A 19,829-nucleotide genomic window follows, 5' to 3' on the forward strand; every position below is an offset into this window, starting at 1 on the left:
CTTTAGGCATATGACCATATCTTGAGCTTCTGTTAAGGAGACAGGACTCTTAGAAGTGATTCCTAGTAGCTGGAAAATCAAGTTCAGACCAGTGAGCATCCAAGTCTTTGGGAAAGTTGTCTCCTCTCTCCAGGTTTCTGGAACTTGTGCGCAAGGTCCCCAGTCACTTGCCTTTTGCTTCTCCGGACTGTGTATCTCTGTACATTGCTCTGGGCTTTGCACAGGGTAGATGAATAGAGAAGGGTATGCTCATGCAGTCTTAGTCAAGGTACAGCTCTTCCTTTCTTTGCAAAATGAAACCAGGAGTCAGAGCTAGGACAGCAGGTAGGTTCAAAACCTGGAGCTGTAGGCTGGAGCGATAGGGTCTGTGCCAACCCGGGTTTGACCCTTGAGCACCACCAGGAGTAATTCCTGAGTGCAAAGCCAGGAATAATCCCTGTGCATAACTGGGTGTGACCCAAAAAGGAAAAAAAAAAGAAAGAAAACCTGGCACTGCATTCTGATGCCCCAAGTAATCACCCCCTGAGTACAGAGCCAAGAGGAAACCCCAAGCACAGCAGGATGTGGCTCAAATCCTCACCCCCAAATGAAACCCCTATTTCCCTAGATTCACGGGGTAAGCAGAATGTTTGCAAAGATCAGACTCTTAGGCTAATATATAAAAATCTTTTCCAAGGAAACAGATGTCACACAGCAACCAAATAATGGAATTTGGGGTTTTATGCTTCCAACATAATTCTTTTTTTAGTTTTCAGCTTGCTTTGTGCCCATTTTTATAAAGAACTGCACTAATATATTTAATATATTTTATTGGACTGCAGATATTTTTAGAGGGAAATATGGAGGAATTACCTAGTCGTACTTTTTAAAAGACACATAACTAGGCTTTAAGTTTCTTAATATCTTCACTGACTTGCCATTGGCTTACAATATTATGGAATTTCAGGAGTTTTGTCTAATTCCTCTCTCTGTTATTGTGAATATTCCCTCCACCAAAGTTACACTACTGTCTCACAACCACACAGACCCCTCTTCCTAAATTTTCTATTCCTCTTCCTGACTCTCCCCTACACACTGGTAACCCCCATAGTTACCACTGAATCTAGGAGTTAGTCTTATCTCTTTTGCCAGGTCATTTTAGTAATTCATATTTCAGATATGAGTAAGACAATCCAATTGTGTTGCATTTTTCTAACTTACTTGGCTCAATCATGTCGTGTCCAATCCATTTTGTTCCCTTAGGCAAAATTTTATCTTCCTAAATGCCAGAGTGACATCACCTTGAGTGAAAGGATTAGAGTTTCTTTAAATCAGACATGTGTTTATAGGCATGTAGGTTGATTCCATGTTTGAGTCACTGTGAATAATGCTACTATGAGCATAGGGCGCAAATAATCTTTTGGTTTGTCTCTTCATTCGGATAAATGGCTAGGAGTTATCATAAGGGCTTTTAGGAATCTGTATATTTTATTTTTTAACTTATTTTCTTTTATGAGCACTTGTCCTGGAAGTTCTTAGCTCAGTGGTCCCAATAATCAGACTCAGGACTTTGCACATGCCAGGCACACATTCTATCACTTAAGCTATATCCCGTACCCCTTGATTTTTTCTTTTTACTTTATTAGAGGGGGCCAGGAGCCACCTGGCAATAATTGGTCAACCAGACCACATGGTTTGTTGCTCAGGTAGCCATGCGGTACCAGGAATTGAATTTGAGTCCCTCAACTTTCTCCCAGGTCTCCTCTTCTTGATTTCTCCATTCCATAGTAAATCTATTTTTGACAGCTTAAGAAACCTCCACACAGAGATTGGGCCAGTTTTCCTCCCTGCCGATGATGCAGAAGGCATGGTTTTTCCCAGAGCCTCACCAGTGCTCGTTGTTTCTGGTCTTTGTGCTATAGGAGAGGAGTGAGGTGACACTGTCCATCCTCCTGCTAAGTGACAATGAGTGTTTGGCCATGGTCCTGTGGGGCGTCTGTTCCTCTTCTCTGGAGAAATGTCTGCTCATCCCCTTAGGATCTTAATGTTTTGTGTACAGATATTTTCTCTCATTCCATAGGATTTCTTATGGGTGCTTTTTTCTTTCACTATTCAGTGTTTATTTTGTTGTAGTCCCACTTATTTTTGTTTTTGTTTCCCTTGCTGTCAAAGTCAATTTCTCAGAGATAGGCCAATAGCATGACGTGGGTTGATGTTCTTTTCTGTTTTTCCTCTATTCTATGGTTTCAGATCTTACATCCAAGTCTTTCATCCATTTGAATTCATCTTTATGTCTGAGATATGTGGTATGAGATAATGTGTCTGATTTCAGTCTTTCTCAAGTTTTCCTAGCACCATTTGTTGAGGAGACTTCCTTTCTCCATTGTATACTCTTGGCTCCTCTGTCTTAAATTAAAACCATAGATGTAGTGATTTTACCTTCAAGGAACAATTAAAGTGACTATATATTTGTTTTGTGTGTGTCAGCTTTGGGTTATTGTTTCAAGACACTTGGAGTATGTTTGCTACCAGTCACTGTGAGAAGTTGCTTCCAAATGTTATGGCATGTGCTTTCCACTAGATTAAGAGAGGTCTGTTTATTCCTACCATGCTAAAGGTTGTTAGAACCTTTTCGATAATTTTTTTAAAAATACTAAAATGACATTACACAAAAAAAATGTTGGAATGCCCAACTGGGTCAGCAGAGTACAAACACATACAGGAAATGAAAAATTTACAGATTGCTTATTTAGAATAGCAAAGAATTTGGTAGCACCCAGGATAGCTTGAGGACCTAAGATGCTAAAAGAGTGAATCAGCACTTTATTCCCTGACATACTCATGTCCAAGTGTGTCAGATTAACGTCCAAAGAGTAATCTGTTTTTCTGGGCCAGAGAGGGAGAGGCTTCCAGACATTTGAATGGGGCTAATACAAGTGTGTTTGTGTGTGTGTGTGGATAGAAGAAACCTGGGACTAAGTAAAACTTAACCTAATTCATCCTTTCTATGGTATTGCATAAGGTTTCAACATAATCACACAGAAAAAAATAGAAATGACCCTATTTTTACTTTTTAGTTATGAAACAAGAGAAAATAATTATTGGAGCTGAACTTAGAACATAATTTTTTTTACATTCTCAATAAGATACACTTAAGGACCTCTTCCACCCTCACTCCTATGAGAATTTAGATTGGATTCAGAAGTCTCCACATTCATACTTAGGTGGGTGTGGTGAAGAATTAGGATTTCCAAGAACTGGGGAGATGGGTCAGAGGCGCAGGCCTTGCATTCACAAGGCCCCGAGTCAGTACCCAGCACCCCACTGCACCACTCCATCCCCAGGCCTGAGAACCCCTGAGCACTGCTTCCCCATGCCCCGTATAGTAATAATAAGATTTTCTAATTATTTTTTTTATTATTATTAGTGAAACACCATGAGGTACAGTTGTAGATTTACAAATTTTTGTGCTTGGATCTCGGTCATACCATGACCAAATACCCATCCCTCCACCAGTGCCCATTTTCCACCACCAGGATAATATCCCTCTCCCCCATCCTCCCATCCCCCCATCCCCCCCTGCCACTGTGGCAGGGCATTCCCTTTTGTTCTCTCTCTCCTCCTGGGTGTTGTGATCAGCAAAAGAGGCATTGAGTGGCGAACATGTTCAGTCCAGTCTACTTTCAACCTGCATCTCCCCTCCTGGGAGGATCCTCCAAACACCCTCCACTTGGTGTTCCCCTTTCTATCTGAATTGTCCTTTCCCCTAGAATACCCAGCTGGCCTCTAAGTTATGGAGTAATTCTCCTGGTGTTGCTCTCAGCTATTCTTGGGTATTAATCTCATATTTTATTATTTTATATCCCCCAGATGAATGCTATCTTTCTATGTCTATCCCTCTCTTTCTGACTCATTTCGCTTAGCATGATACTTTCCATATTGTACCACTTGTATGTAAAGTTCATGACTTCATCTTTTCTAAGAGCTACATAGTACTCCATTGTGTAGATGTACCAAAGTTTCTTTAACCAGTCATCTGTTCTTGGGCACTCAGGTCTCTTCCAGTTTCTGGCTACTGTAAAGAGTGCTGCAATGAACAAACAAGTGCAGATGTCACTTCGGCTACACATTTTTGCCTCTCTGGGATATATTCCCAGGAGTGGTATCGCTGGGTCAAATGGGAGCTCAATTTCTAATTTTTTGAGGAACGTCCATACTGTTTTCCAAAAGGGCTGAACCAGTCGGCATTCCCACCAACAGTGAAGGAGGGTCCCTTTCTCGCCACATCCGCGCCAGCAACGGTTGCTTTTGTTCTTTTGAATGTGGGCCAGTCTCTGAGGTGTGAGATGGTATCTCATTGTGGTTTTGATCTGCATCTCCCTGATGATTAATGATGTAGAGCATTTTCTCATGTGCTTTTTTGCCATTCGGATTTCTTCTTTGAGAAAGTTTCTGTTCATTTCATTGCCCCATTTTTGGATGGGGTTGGATGTTTTCTTCTTGTGGAGTTCAACCAGTATTTTGTATATCCTTGATATCAACCCCTTGTCAGATGTGTATTCGGTGAATATCCTTTCCCATTCTGTAGACTGTCTTTGTATTTTGGTCACTGTTTCTTTGGAGGTGCAGAAGCTTCTTAGTTTAAGATAGTCCCATTTATCTATCTCTGTTTTCACTTGCTCAGCCAGTGGCGTGTCATCTTTGAACATACCATCAGCCTCAATGTCATGGAGGGTTTTGCCAACTTTGTCTTCAATGTATCTTATGATTTCTGGTCTGATGTTGAGGTCTTTAATCCATTTTGATCTTACCTTTGTACATGGTGTTAGGCAGAGTTCTGGGCCCATTTTTTTGCATGTAGCCGTCCAGTGATGCCAGCACAATTTGTTAAAGAGACTTTCCTTACTCCACTTCACATTTCTTGCACCTTTATCAAATATTAGATGATCATATGATTGAGGGGAGATGTCAGTGTATTCAACTCTGTTCCATTGGTCTGCAGTTCTGCCTTTGTTCCAGTACCATGCTGTTTTGATTATTACCGCTTTGTAGTAAAGTTTGAAGTTAGGGAGGTTGATTCCTCCCATTTTCTTTTTCCCCAGAATTGCTTTAGCTATTTGTGGGGGTTTATTGTTCCATATAAGATTTTCTAATTATTTTTTTCAAAATTATCTGAAGACTCCATGAACTTAGATTTGAACTAGAAATATTTTTTTTCCCTCTGCTTGGCTTTTATTTTTATTTATATATTTATTTTTTATTAGTGAAACACCATGAGGTACAGTTGTAGACTTACAAATTTTTGTGCTTGGGTTTTGATTATACAATGATCAAATACCCATTCCTCCACCAGTGCCCATTTTCCATCACTATGGATCCCAATATCCCTCCCACCCCCAATCCCCCCCCATCCCGCCCTGCCTCTGTGGCAGGGCATTCCCTTTTGTTCTCGCTCTCCTTTTGGGTGTTGTGGTCTGTAAAAGATGCATTGAGTGGCAATCATAATTAGAAATATTTTAACATCTTAATCTTCATTAAGAAAAACTGTAAGTCCTACACCTGTCCAGTGAGAACAAGAGAAAACAGAAAACAAAGACATGAATCAGTTAACAGTGACCTCTCTGAGCCTCTGTTCTCTCTCTCTCTCTCTCTATATATATATATATATATATATATTATATATATCATTCCCCTAATACAAGAATCTGTCATTTTTTAAATATTTTTATTGACTCACAGTGAGATACACAGTTACAAAGTTGCCGTGATTGGGTTTCAGTCAGACAATGTTCCAACACCCATCACTTCACCAATGTACCATTTCCCACCACCAATGTCCTCAGTTTCCCTCCAGCCACTTCCCACCTACCTCTGTGGTAGACATCTTTCTCCCACTCTCCCTCTCTGTCTCTCTCTCTCTTTCTCTCTCTCTCTCTTTCTCCCTCTCTCTCTCCCTCCCTCTCTCTCTCTTCCTCCCTCCCTCTTTTCTTCTCCCCCACTGCCTCCCCAGAACCCATAAATCTTTGGACCTGGGTTTCAAGTCTGTAAAATATACACTGAAAGTCCTGGAGTATATTCTGCTGGAAAACAAGGAGAAAGAAAATCAAAGGTTAACAAAGGTTAATTGGTCATTTCAGCAGAACATGTGGAGAGGTTCCAGTGCCAGACAGGGGGCAGCGGGATATGCAGAAGGCCCATGAGTGGTCAAGATGATAAACCAGTAAAGAGCCTATCAAACCAAGCCTTTGGTTTGGTTAAGAAATAATCTCTTGAACTTAGTCCTGTACCAAGTGCCCCCCACATCTGGGGAGCTCCTTTTATTTTCTCTTCTGCTTTCCAATAAACTTTTCTACTGCACTGTAGCACTGTCCTCCTGTTGTTCATCGATTTGCTCGAGCGGACACCAGTAACATCTCCATTGTGAGATTTGTTGTTACTGGTGGGCTGGACCAATAGCACAGCGGTAGGGCATTTGCCTTGCACGAGGCCAACTTGGCTGACCTGAGTTTGATTCCTACGTCCCCTCTCAGAGAGCCCGGCAAAGTATCAAGAGTATCTCGCCCCCATGGCAAAGCCTGCAAGCTCCCCATGACGTATTCGATATGCCAAACACAGTAACAAGAAGTCTCACAATGCAAATGTTACTGGGCCTGCTTGAGCAAATCAATGAACAATGGGAGGACAGTGCTACAGTTGTTACTGTTTTGGGCCTATCGAATACGTCACAGGCAGCTTGCCAGGCTTTTCCGTGTGGATGGAAATCTCTTGGTAGCTTGTCAGGCTCTCCGAGAGGGGCAAAGGAATCAAACCCGGGTTGGCCGCATGCAAGGCAAATGCCTTACCCCCTATGCTATTGCTCCGGCCCAAACTTTTCAACTATTCAACAAAAAAAAGAAAGAGAGAGAGAGAGAAAGAAAGAAGAAAGAAAGAAAGAAAGAAAGAAAGAAAGAAAGAAAGAAAGAAAGAAAGAATCTTGTATTTGCCTATAGCTATAGAAACTAAATATATAGTGAAAGAAATCATTTAAATTCCACGGTTTTTTTTTTTTAAGTTATTAGGTTCGGCTTTCATTGAACTCTAACAGTACATACTCTGACAATAATTGCTATATTTCCCCCTATTTGCCTTTTATATTACTGACTTCACTTTATATTCAGAGGTATATGTTTATGTTGTATTTAGCATATTAATACACACTGGGTTTGCTTTTGTTGTTGTTTTGGTAATATCACTGTTGCTAGATGCCCACATTGAGTCTAAGTCTGGGGGCCTGAGGAACCCTTTAGGGAGTAGTTTCAGGGAAAGAAGGGATGATTCACTTGATTTTGAAAATTACTCAACTCTTATAAATGCTACATCAGAGTTCAGTCCTTGGCTTCATCCTCTCCTGCCCTCCAAAATCCCCAAGCCCTGGGTTCCCTCCTGGCTCTTCCTCCCTCTGCCACCTTCAGTCCAAAACTTATCTCTTAAACCCAGCCCTTGTCTTATTGATTCCATGAATGTTCATTGTTTTCGCTCTCCCCAGAGAAGTGACTGTTCATCCGCCAAGACTGAGTGGGAAAATAATGTCCTGTGTCTTCTCTTACATCTTTCAGCCATGGAATTCCACGAACACTTGCACAGCATCGGCACCAAGGAAGGGTTGAAGGAAAGAAAACTACAGAAAGCAGTGGAGAGCTTCACCTGGAATATCACCATCTTAAAGGTACAGATCACAGTTGTTTCTGTCTGCGTCCCCCACTCAGGGAACCCTGGGGCGCTGGGGATTGAACCCAGGCCTCCTGCGTGCAGAGCATATGCTCCAGCCCCTTGAGCTATCTGTAGAGCAGAGCTCTTTCTGACAGTGATTTGTGTTCAGTGCTCTTGATCCCATGTCACATTCCTTGCTTTATACATTATCAGGCTATATTTAGCCTGCTCCCAGGAAATCACTGAGAACTCTGGAGTGTCTATGGCCCCTAGAGCTGGCAGTGGGAGAACCTGGGAGCTTGGAGGGGTCAGAGCCTTAACAGATTTTGGTCCAAAGGAAAAGGACGTTCCATTGCATTCCTAAAGCATTTAGGATAGCTGCGAAGTATAAAAGACCGATGACAGAGGACAGATTGGGGATGTCAAGCTGTTACTCAAATTTTAATACTGAAAAATAAAACCATAGCCTTCATATTGAAACAATCCCCCCAAAACATAGGAAAGTAATGTATGGGGCATCTTTAAGAGGTAGAATAAGGGTTACAGCCCTTGCCTTGCATGTGGCTGAGCCTGGTTAGTTCCCTGGCATCACATATATACCCCCCAAAGCACCAATAGGAGTCACCCCTGAGCATAGAGCCAGGAGTCCTGAAAGGGAGTTAAAAACAACAAAGAATAACTGTGTAGATTTGATAAAATAAATGAAGCGGACCAGTCCCTTGAAGGACACAATCTGCCAAAACTTAATGTAAGAATAAGAAAAATGGAACTGATCTGTGTGAAAGAAATGGAGCACTGACCTCCAAGTACCAGCTCAGATAGGCTCACTCGGTTTAACAAACATTTAAGGAAAATATTATACCAGTCATCTACAATCTCATCCTGAAAATAAAAGCAGACAAGGCAAATAGTTCTTATTATGGCAGCATTAATTGAATGCCCAAACCAAAGACAATTCAAGGAAATTGCAGGACAGTATCACAATGAACATGGATACAAAATTCTCAACAAAATACTCCCAAGTTGAATCCAATCATTTATAAAGAATTATAGAGCCTAATCAAGGAAGATTTACATGATCTTATGTTCAGATCTGGAAATTGAACAACTGAAAATCATTTCTCTTCTCACGACATACATAAAAAACCGTGACCATTTCAGTAGAAGTAGAAAAAGCATGTGACACAGCCCAAAACCCATTTGTGATGAACAGAGCAAACTAGGAGTTGAGAAGATATCATACTTTTAGTATAATGTGGGGAAGGAGGTGGCAGTGCTCTGGGTTACTACTGCACTACTTAGGGGACTGTACTGTACTGGGTATAGTACTTAGGGTTCCTGAATGCAGAGCACACACTCCAGCCCACTGAGCCATTTCCCAGCCCTTTATCATCATATTTATGGTAAAAACTAAAGTGTTTTCTTCAAAGACCTAGAACAAGGCTAGGATGTCACCACAGCTGGTTTTTTTTCTGTGTATGTGTGTGGAGGGGGGCACACTTGGTGGTGCTTGGGGGTACCATATAGGGTGCCAGATATTAAACCCGAGTCCAGCATGGGCAAGGCATGGGCAACCCATTGTTGTATCTCTCTGACCCTTAACCCTCTGCCCTCTGCTTTTGATATTGTCAAACTAAGGTCCTAGTGAGTGCAATAAGACAAGAAAAGGCAATAAAATGTGTACTGATTGTGAAAGAAGAGAGGGTCTTTGTTCACAGATGACATCATGTTCTACGTAGAAATTCTAGTGGGGTGGGGTGGGGTCCTGGAACTGAGGGCAGGGTAATAACAATTCAAGTGGTAATAACGCATGCCTCTCTCTCACCTATGAGAGCCTGAGTGTTTTCCCTGGCATAGCATGCCCCCACCAAACACCAGAGATCAACTGAAACCTGGAAATAGAATCACGAAAGCACAGTCATTGACAAAGCAGCAAATAGAACACAGCAGTGCAAAGATAGTTTTTTTATCAAGTGGAGATGAAATAACTGTATATCCTCACACAGAAAATCTTTAATCTAGGCATAGGCTTCTCATTCTCCATAAACATTAAAATGGAGTCTGGGAAGGTAGCTCAAAGGACTGGCGTGCTTACTGGAGGCCTGGGTTCAATCCATGCCTTTACTTGTTCCCCCGGGCACTGCTGCATATGGCTGAAACAACAACAGAAAAAAAAATTTAACATCACAGACTTAATGTGAAATGCAAACTGAAATTCCTAGAAAGATAACATAGAAAAATCCCCTAGGTAACTATGGTTGTGACAGTTCCAAAGACATGATCCGTGAAAGAAACAATTTATAAGCTGATCATTAAGATAAAAAAAAATTGTTCTTCAATAGACAAGTCAAGAGAATATGAAGATATTTGGGAGAAATTTATTTGCAAAAATCACATCTGGTAAGGAGCTATTACCCAAACTTTATCCGTTACTCTTAAAATTTGGCAAGGAGGAGATGCATATTGAAAGTAGACTATAGACCGAACATGATTGCCACTCAGTGCCTCTTTTACAAACCACAGCACCCAAAAGGAGAGAGAGAACAAAAGGGATGTCCTGCCACAGAGGTCGGAGGGATACTGGGATCAGTGGTGGTGGAAAATGGGCACTGGTGGAGGGATGGGTACTCGAACACTGTATAATTGAAACCCAAGCACAAAAATTTGTAAGTCTACAACTGTACCTCATGGTGTTTCACTAATAAAAATTTTTTTAAAAATTTGGCAAGGAGGAAGCTACCTGATTATAAATGGGCAAAGGGCCTGAGCAGACATCTCACTAGAGGTAGACATGTGTCAAGTTAGCAGGTTAAAAAAGGCCTCATCTCACATGTCACTAGAGATTTGCAAACTTAAACAACCACAAGATATCACTGCAGATAATTAGTATGACCAAGATCTATAACCCTGACAACACTCAAGGCTGGTGAACAACAGGACTCTCAATTGTTGCTGACAACACTGCAGAATGGTATTTTCAATTAGGACAAGTTGAGACATTTCTTTTTATACAAAACAATGCTCTTCCTTACCTTGTGAACACCCCCCAAACTTGATATCCACAAAAATTATCTGAAAATTTACATGAAAACAAAAGCATTTACATGGATATTTTAGCAGCTTGTTTCTTAATTATTAAAACTGGAAAGTAACTGCGGTATTCATTGGTAGGTAAATATATATATATATGTACATATATCTACTATGGTACATCCCAATGATACATTTAGTGCTTTTTTTAAAAAAAAAAAGAAGTGGATTATTAAGCCATAAAAACAGTGGATGGACCTTAGATGCATTTTACCAAGTGATGAGATCACTGTGGGGGGGGGGGGGGGAAGCTATATGTTTTAATAATTGCAACTCAGTGACATTCTGATAAAGGTGAAAGATGCATAGAGAATGTTTAGGGTAATAGGACTATTTTAATGGTGGATGAGTATCACTGGACTATTGTTCACATTTGCAGACCAATAACACTCAGAGTGAATCCCAGTGAATACTCTAGATTTTATGGAGATTCTTCAACTATAACAAATGTTCACTCTGGATAGCAACAGTGGAGGGAGATGGGAGGTGTGTGTGTGTGTGTGTGTGTGTGTGTGTGTGTGTGTGTGTGTGTTGGGGGGATGGTCAGGATGCATATGGAAATAGCCTGCATAGGCTCTGCTCATTTTACTGGAAGTTTAAAATTAGTTTTAAAATCTTTAGCATTTTGAAGCACAAATGGAATGTCTAGTTATCAGTCAGCTACGGATGCATGTTAGCAATTCTACACACGCAAGAAAAAATAAACTCTTAACTAGAAATCAAAGTGGGTGCTCCTGGGAGACAAAGACCATTCAGCTTGTAAAATCTTATCATAGGCATTTAGTGACTAGTAAGAATGAATAAAAAAAAAAGCCTCTTTCATTCAGCCAAGCAATGGAACGTCTATTTATAGTTCCTAATTAAAGGTCTCTGTACAGCAGACAAATCATGAGCCGTGAGTGGTAAACAGCCAACCTTTCTGTGTATTCAGGCCCCGTGGTGGCTTAAAATTGCATTGCAGTTTGGTGTCACCAGAGGCAGAGATTTTATTATAGTCTAGTCGCTGACTAGGGAAGTCATTACCCATCACGACTCTTGCAGCAAACCCCGATCCTTTGTTGTTGGGGGTACTTGGAGGGGTGGGGGTGCACACTGGGAGACAAGAACCGAGAGAAAGACGGGGTGAGATCAAGAATAGAAAGAGCAAAGGGAATAGCGAACCACAGAGGGATCATACAGAGAAGAATGGAATAAATTGAGAACCCTAGGGGAAGGGGTGGGGACAGAATTGTGAGCAAGGAGAAGAGAGATAATTAGTTTAAGTAGAAAGAACTCTGTTCATGAAAGGCAAATTCAGTACAGAAAGAAAAAGAATGGCGCAAAAAAGAACGAAGTGGGACCCAAGAGATATTACAGTGGATTGTACTAGTACAAAGTGCAAAGTGCAGGACCGGTGCGATAGTACAGTGGGTAGGGCCAACTGGGGTTTGATCACCGGCATCCCATATGGTCCCCCAGCACCGCCAGAAGTAATTCCTGAGTGCGGACCCAGGAGTTCTACTGGGTGTGGCCCAAAAAAGCCATAAGTAAATAAAAGCAAAGTGCAAGGTGCTTGCTTTGCATGTGGCTGAGGAATCCTGGGAAATCCCTGGACAGAGGGCCAGGAGTAACTGAGCCCCATTGGTTGGGGCCTAAAGACCACCAAAACAAAAATAGCAAAGTAGGCAGGTTGAGCAGAGAGCATGTCTTGCACACTTGAGGCCCCGGGTTTGGTCCCGACCATCACATAGGCCTCCTGAGCACTGTTGAGTGTGGAGCCTAAGCTTACAGCTGAGGAGGTAACCCCCAACCCCTCACCCCCGCCACACAGATAACCAAAGTAGGAATGTTGATATTCAGCAGTGGAGTGTGACATCATTTCTTCTTCCCCAAACTCTTGACATCACGCAGTGTTTTTTTTCCCAGAGATATTTGGTCTGCAGATATTCTGTTGTTACAACTGTAGGGGTTGCTGGGGGTTGTCAGAGGCTAAAAAGAAGGGATGCTGCTAAATTTACCATATAATGCATAAAACGTGTCCCTCCTGCCCCCCACTCCAGAAAAAAGAGTTTACATTCTGGAGCCAAAGCACTAGTGAGGACCAGTGAGGTTGACTAACTAACTGCCCTGGCCCCCTGTCCACTCTGGCTTAGACCCCCCAGCACTGCGCTTCAGCCCGCTGTACCACCATCTGGCCTGTATACTGGTCATGCTGACCTCCTCACCACATGGAAAAAAAAGAAAAGAAAGCTCAAGGGCCAGAGAGAGTATACATAGGTAGGGAGCTTGTCTTGCATGCAGCTGACCCAGATTCAGTTCCCGGCATCACATGTTGTGGTCTTCTGTGAACCACCAGGAGTAATTTCTGAGTGCAGAGCCAAGGATAACTAACCCCTGAGCATCACAGGCCTGGCTCAAATGAAGAATTCTTTCCTTCGTTCCTTCACCCAGTGGGTGGTCAGGGGCTGCCATGTGCCTGAGGGGTCCCGACTTGCTTCCTAGAGAGCAGATGGGCAGTGCAAGGTGTGGACTCAGTATGGTGGTGGAGGGATGGCGGTGGGTGCGGTATCAGTCTGCATCGGAGGGAGGTCTTTGTGGTGAGAGATGTGTTCTCCGGGCGCTACTCAGCGGTGCCCATGTAGCTCTGTGTGGGAAGGATGAAGGAGCACAACCCCATGTGTTCACAATCGAACCCTGGCTGTGTGCAATGTGATCGTTAGGGCTGGGAGATCATGGAGCCAAGTAGGCATGCATCAACCCCCAGCTCAACTTCTGGCACCATATACTCCTCTGAGCATCTCCGGGTGTGTTCCTGGGGCCCCCCAGCTCTTTGGGGGTGACCTAGGTATACCCAGAACTGCAGAGCCTGGGCTGCACAGCATTGCTGGGCTCTGATAGTAGACTGACACCTGCTGATGGAGGTCCTGGGTGTTGCTTGGGACACTGTGATCCCAAAGTAATCACCAAAGGAAGTTTGCAAAGAGCACATAAGAGTCTCTACTTGCGTGTCTCTATCCATGTGGCCTCCTTCGATAAATTGCACCTATTTCAGAATTTAAAATTTTGGTTTGGGGGCTACACGTAGTGGTGCCTGGGCGACCATGTGGAGATAGGGGTGGAACCCAGGTCAGCCTCCTGCATGGGGGACACACAGCAGCCTTCCGTGTTCTCTCCAACCCTCCGGTTTGGGGCCACACCCAGCTGGGGTGAGGGTGGTAGGGAGAGTGGGTGGGATTGTAAGCAGTGCTCGGGATACACTCTACCACTTGGGCCATATTCCCAGCGCCAGGCTTGAAGGATTCCCCCCTTTCCCCTCCCCCCAGAAAAAAAATTGAATATCAGGATCGGCCAGACAACTAACCAAACAGCATTTTAACCAGGATGAAGAGGGAGGTTTCATGTAGAGAACTCAAGAGGCATAAATGGAAGTCACGTCATATCTGATTCTGTTGATCTGCATGCTTTGTTCCAGGGACAAGCGGATCTTTTGAAATATGCTAAGAATGAAACTTTGGAGAACCTGAAACAAATCCATTATGCTGCTGTTTCGTGCGGACTGAATAAGCCGGGCACCGAAAACACCGACGTGCAGAAGCCACGCAGGAGCCTCGAGGTCATCCCTGAAAAAGAGAGCGATGAAACGGGAGAGTGAGGGCGCCGCTGCGAGACTGTTATGGAGTTTATAACTCTAGGACCAAGTGTAGCCAAGGGGGACATGCATTCGCTTTGCACTCACTAATGGAAATAATATCGGGGAATATTAAAGCACAACTGGAATAAATAATTACAGTCTATTAAAACTGTGAATGTATGTAGCAATCCTGTGTGTGAAGGCAAATAAACTTTAACAAGAAATTATATTCCTGGCCCAAATATGCGATATTTGTATACCAAGACGTTATTAACTCAGTTCCAGTGTGAACCAACAGACTATTCGCTCTAGTTCCAGTGAGAAATGTTTTCCTAACAGATAATTTCTTAAGGTAGATACAGATTAAATTGTAAAATTACTATTTATTGGAGGAAAACCTTGTCTACACACTTACTGCGTGAGTGCCAGAGTCTCTGGGCGTTAGACACTGGTGAGCCATAATTGTTAAGGAGACTCAGTGGACAGACCCCTCCACCCCCATCCGCAGGACTGGGGAGTGCCGTGGAGTTTAACAAGAATGTGCAATTGGACTGAGGGTGCGTGTGGAGTGTATATCTGATGTACAAGCAAGCCGTCCGGAAGCCACACACTGTAAATGGTTTTTCATTGTATGAAATAGTGTTCACATTAAAGAGATGTTTTATGATATTTCTCCAGTGGCAGTACATGCATTTAATGAAAGTTGAAATTTCCCTAATACTCAACTAAAAGCGGTCAATTACTACTCGTGGGGCAGCTTGTTCAAAAATAAGTCTGGCTTGACCAATTGTGCTTTCTAGTGTGACGTCCACATGTGGCCAGTGAACCAATGGGAAAGTAGACCACACCCCATTGCTCCACCTGGTGCCCGCTGTAGGAAGGGCGCCACCTGCAGGCCAAACAGCACGCCGGGCTGCGCAAGCGGTGGGAATAGGGATGGCTTTCTGCCTCTGTGCAGAAATTTTAATGCAGATCCAAACACTTTGGTCCTAGTTGGGTTTTGTGTGTGTGTGTGTTAGGGGGAGGGGGAAATGTTATTGTTCTTTTTTTTTAAGATACCAGACATTATAGCCAATGAATCCCTACGCCTGGACCAACATGCGTTTTTACCTTGTACAAGAATAAAAGTTGCCTGCATCTTTCAAAATATTAATTTTTTTCATTTGCAGTGAGTCTGGTATTTGAGCCCGGTGAGTGTGGGATCTTCAGTGTTGAGAATGCACCAAACCCAGGTTTTATTCCCGGTACCAAATGGTCACCCCCTGGGCACCAGGCACCCATAGGGTGAGCAGGATTTCCCTACACTCCAGGGTCCACGGGGATAAGCAGCATCTTATCCTTGGCCCTTGTTTGGAGCCTACCACTCTGCTGGCAAAGAATCGCAGGTGGGGTCCCTGTGTATTTTGAGCACCACTCCATCTCCTCACCCTACCTAGCAAAAAACACTATAGCTCAGTTCTAGTTTGCACTGTGATTGTGTAGTATTTAGGGGCCTCCACCCTGGGCTATTCTCCGGCTCTGCCTTGGAAATGGAAACCAGTTGGCACCTGAGTCAGGAGAGAAGAAATAAACTCTACAACCTCTGAAATAAATGCTACCCCAGGCAGGAAGAAACAATAGAAGTAGTAAATTTGGGTGATACCCATCACAGTGCTCCTGAAGCACCTCTATTCCTCTGTGTTTATTGGAATGTAGCTCTAAACATTTTATTTTTTTTAAATAAAAAATCGCTCCAGGGCTGGAGCGATAGCACAGCGGTAGAGCGTTTGCCTTGCACGCAGCCAACATGGCTGACCCGAGTTCGATTCCTCCGCCCCTCTCGGAGAGCCCGGCAAGCTACCGAGAGTATCTCGCCCGCATGGCAGAGCCTGGCAAGCTCCCCGTGACGTATTCGATATGCCAGACACAGTAACAACAAAGTCTCCAATGGAGACGTTACTGGGCCCGCTCGAGCAAATCGATGATCAACGGAGGGCCTTAAAAAAATTGTTATTTACTTAAAAAACTTTGATCCTCTGTATATGTGGGGGGGGGGGAGTTGGGTGGAAGGGTAGAAAACATATTTGCATGTGACTTGCTAACAAATAACTTTTTTTTTAATTAGTGAAACACCATGAGGTACAGTTATAGACTTACAATTTTTGTGCTTGGGTTTCAGTTATACAATGATCAAGTACCCATCCCTCCACCAGCGCCCATCCTCCACCACCATGGGTCCCAGCATCCCCCCCACCCCCACCCCTGTCCCACCCTGCCTCTGTGGCAGGGCATTTCCCCCTTGTTCTCTCTCTCTTCTTTTGGGTACTGTGTTTTGCAAGAGAAGCATTGAGTGGCAATCATGTTTGGTCTATAGACTACTTTTAGCATGCTTCTCCCACCCTGGGAGGGTCCTCAAAACATCCTTTATTTGGTGCTCTCTATCTGTAGCTCTAAACATTTTAGGATAACATTGGTATATCCTGTTTCCTTTGCCACGAGGAGCTTAGGTTTATCACAGTGCTCCTGAGACACTTCCATTCCACTGTGGTTATCTGTAAACTCTTCTCTGTGCTCTCTTCCCCAACCAGTCTATCACCTTTTTCCCCTTTAAAGGTGATAGACTCCATTAACTTGTAAGGTCAGATTCCTCAGAAATCTATGATTTTATATTTGTGAATGAAATATTGCTTTTCTCCTTTTATTTCGTTTTATATAGTTTACTTTAAAGTTATGTCCTTTTTGTATAGACACAGGAAGACAGTTAATCTGCTTTTATAACTTGGGAGTTAATTGACTCTGAATAATATTCACTCCCAGGCATCTGCTTTCTTTACTTAAGCCTCAGTTGCCCTTAGTTCCTAGCACCCCAAAAGCAGGGTCCTGACGAGGGACTGAATGAACCCAGGACAAGCTGTGAGCTACCCTGGCATCAAAATGGGCCAGGCCAAAGAGCCATTATAAGCTAAGAGCATGGTCATGGACAAATACTGTCATGATACAAAAAGTAATGAAAAGATTAGGACCCTTCTAGGATTAGGAAAGACTAATCTGGCCTGAGCACTGTAGTCTGAGATCTATAGCAAGATGGTCCGAGGAGAGCAATCCTATAAGCTTAATGTATCTATTACTGTGTCCATACAAAATGATTAATATTATGAATGTTTTTATGTTTGTTGGAGTAAGGAGAGGAGAAACACACCCATAGCTGGAATTTCAGTCTTGGGAGAGTCCTCTTGATGGATGAGAATCTGTCCTAGAAGAAGCTTCCCCTGAGGGAAGGACTTTACCTCTGTTGATTGTATGACCACACCTATGTGTAAGCCCCAACCCCTCATTTTTTGGGATTTAATGAAGACTGTACGAGTGGGCTGGGGAGGGAAGGGTCAGAAGGAGAATGAAGAGGATTCCAGAAGGAGAATGAAGTAGCATGGGGGAAGAAGAAGCAGGATGAGAATCAGAGGAGAATGGAGACGGGAATGGAATAAACTGCAACTGACACCAGCCAGCCTGGCCCTCGTTCCTTCCTTCATCCTCCCTTCGCCATCGTCCTCCCCAGGATGGGGGAAGTGGCGTGAGACTACCGAACGCAGGCGGCGGAGAGAGAGAACTGCCATGTGAGGTCCCTTGGTAATTTATTTAGTAAATACACAAGCCATCACTAAACTCAGCTGCGAAGAAAAGAACAAAACAGTCAACTGAAAGGGAAAGATCCAGAGATCCTCACTGCAAGGACTGAAACTGGAAAAAGCTGCTGAACTTCGGCAGTGATGGGCATTACCCATTGCTGACTCTGACTCTGCGAGAGGCGCACAGCTGCAGGTCACCTGGACACACAGTGTCATTTGCTTGGCTGTGCCAGGGACTCCTTGGACAGTGAGCCTAAATGCCTACTTTGTCTTTTATTAAGGGGGTTGTGGGGTTGGGGCCACACCTATCGGTGCTCGGGACTTACTCCTGGTTCTGTGCTCAGGGATTATTCCTGATGGTGCTCGGGGGACTGTAGTGCCAGGTATGGAACTCGGGTCAGCTGTGTGCAAAGCAGGCAAGTGCCCTGCCCACTGTACTAGCTCTCCAGCCGCTACAGACATCATGGCCACGTAGCTTGGACTTCTTGTAGTAGGTCACTGAGTTGCAAGAGGGCATATTGCAAAAGCAAACATCTCCAAAGACCTGTTTGTCTGTTTTTCGTTTGGTGGGTTTTGGGTTTTGGGTTTTTTGGTGGTGGGAATATACTAGGTTGTGCTCACGACTTACTCCTGACTCTGTGCAGAGGATAGTATGTGGTGCCAGGGATCGAACCCAGGTCAGTCACATGCAAGGAAAACACTTTCCTGCTGTATATCTTTCTAGTCTCCAGCCCCCCATACACACACACACACACATACACGCACACACAAGACCCTTCTGGAGGCCTCTGATGCTACAGAATATCAGAATTGCCACATTCTACTGTGCTTTTTTTTTTTTGTTAAAAGCATCTTTTCTTTTTATTAATTTTTTTCTTCAACATATCTGAGTGTCCTCTCAGGCAACTGGAGAAGACAAATAAGAGTACTGCTATTGATCATAATAAAAAGAAACAGACCCACACTTCTAGCCTGAGTGGAAAACGATAAAACAGAGACCAGTGACAACATTTATGCATCTTTTCCTATTTGCAAATATAGTTCTCAATTTTTTGTTGTTTGTTTTGATTTTTGTATGTTTTTGGATCATACCTGGTGATATTTAGGGGTAACTTCTGGATCTGCACTCAGGGAGCACTCCTGGCCATGCTGAAGGGACTATATGGGATATCAGGGATTGGACCCAGGTAGGGTGCATGCAGTGCAAGTGCCCTACTTGCTGTGCTATATCTCTGGCCCCCGTTGTTAAATTCTTAACTTGGTATTCCTCAAGATAATTTCTCATAATCACCACAGGATTACTGAAGTATTAAAATATTTGTTGAAGACACAAAGAATTTTGGTCCCCAGAGCCATCCAGGAGCACAGAGTCAGGGGTAATCCCTGAGAACTCCCAGATGTGCCACCAAAGAAACAAAACAAAATACTCAAAGAAGCAAAACCTGAATGTGACACCAGCTGTTCCTGATCCTCACTCAAGGATATTCTACAGGTTGCATTTTACACAGAAGGAAAATAACCTAAGGTGGAAGATGTATTTAAGGGAGAAAACATGAAAATCAACAAACCAAGAGGTGATTTCCCCACCCTCCCAATAAAAATGTATGAACTCTATTGTGCTATGAAGTCACTATGCATGGCCAAGTTCAAAGGAATGAAGAAAATGGGAGAGGCAACAGGACCCTGCAGAAGAGGGTCACTGTCACTGTCACTGTCCTCTCATTGTTCATCGATTTGCTCGAGTGGGCCCAATAATATTGTGAGACTTGTTACTGTGTTTGGCATATTGAATATGTCACAGGTAGCTTGCCAGGCTTTGCCGTGAGGGCGAGATACTCTCGGTAGCTTGCCGGGCT

The 19,829-nt window shown here is 43.4% G+C and overlaps 1 protein-coding gene across 1 annotated transcript in view; it reads left to right on the forward strand.

Moving 5' to 3' along the window:
* The window catches only part of PLCL2 (phospholipase C like 2), a 200,118-nt gene extending 185,081 nt beyond the window's left edge, over positions 1-15,037 (forward strand). The window contains exons 5-6 of the mRNA XM_056129273.1: positions 7,575-7,684; positions 14,210-15,037. Of these exons, the coding sequence (XP_055985248.1) occupies positions 7,575-7,684; positions 14,210-14,389 (290 nt within the window). The 3' untranslated portion in view covers positions 14,390-15,037. The remainder of the gene's footprint in view (positions 1-7,574; positions 7,685-14,209) is intronic.
* The last annotated feature ends 4,792 nt before the right edge of the window (positions 15,038-19,829 follow it).

Source organism: Sorex fumeus, unplaced genomic scaffold (genome assembly GCF_029834395.1).
Source record: "Sorex fumeus unplaced genomic scaffold, SorFum_2.1 ptg000072l, whole genome shotgun sequence".
Classification (NCBI taxonomy): domain Eukaryota; kingdom Metazoa; phylum Chordata; class Mammalia; order Eulipotyphla; family Soricidae; genus Sorex; species Sorex fumeus.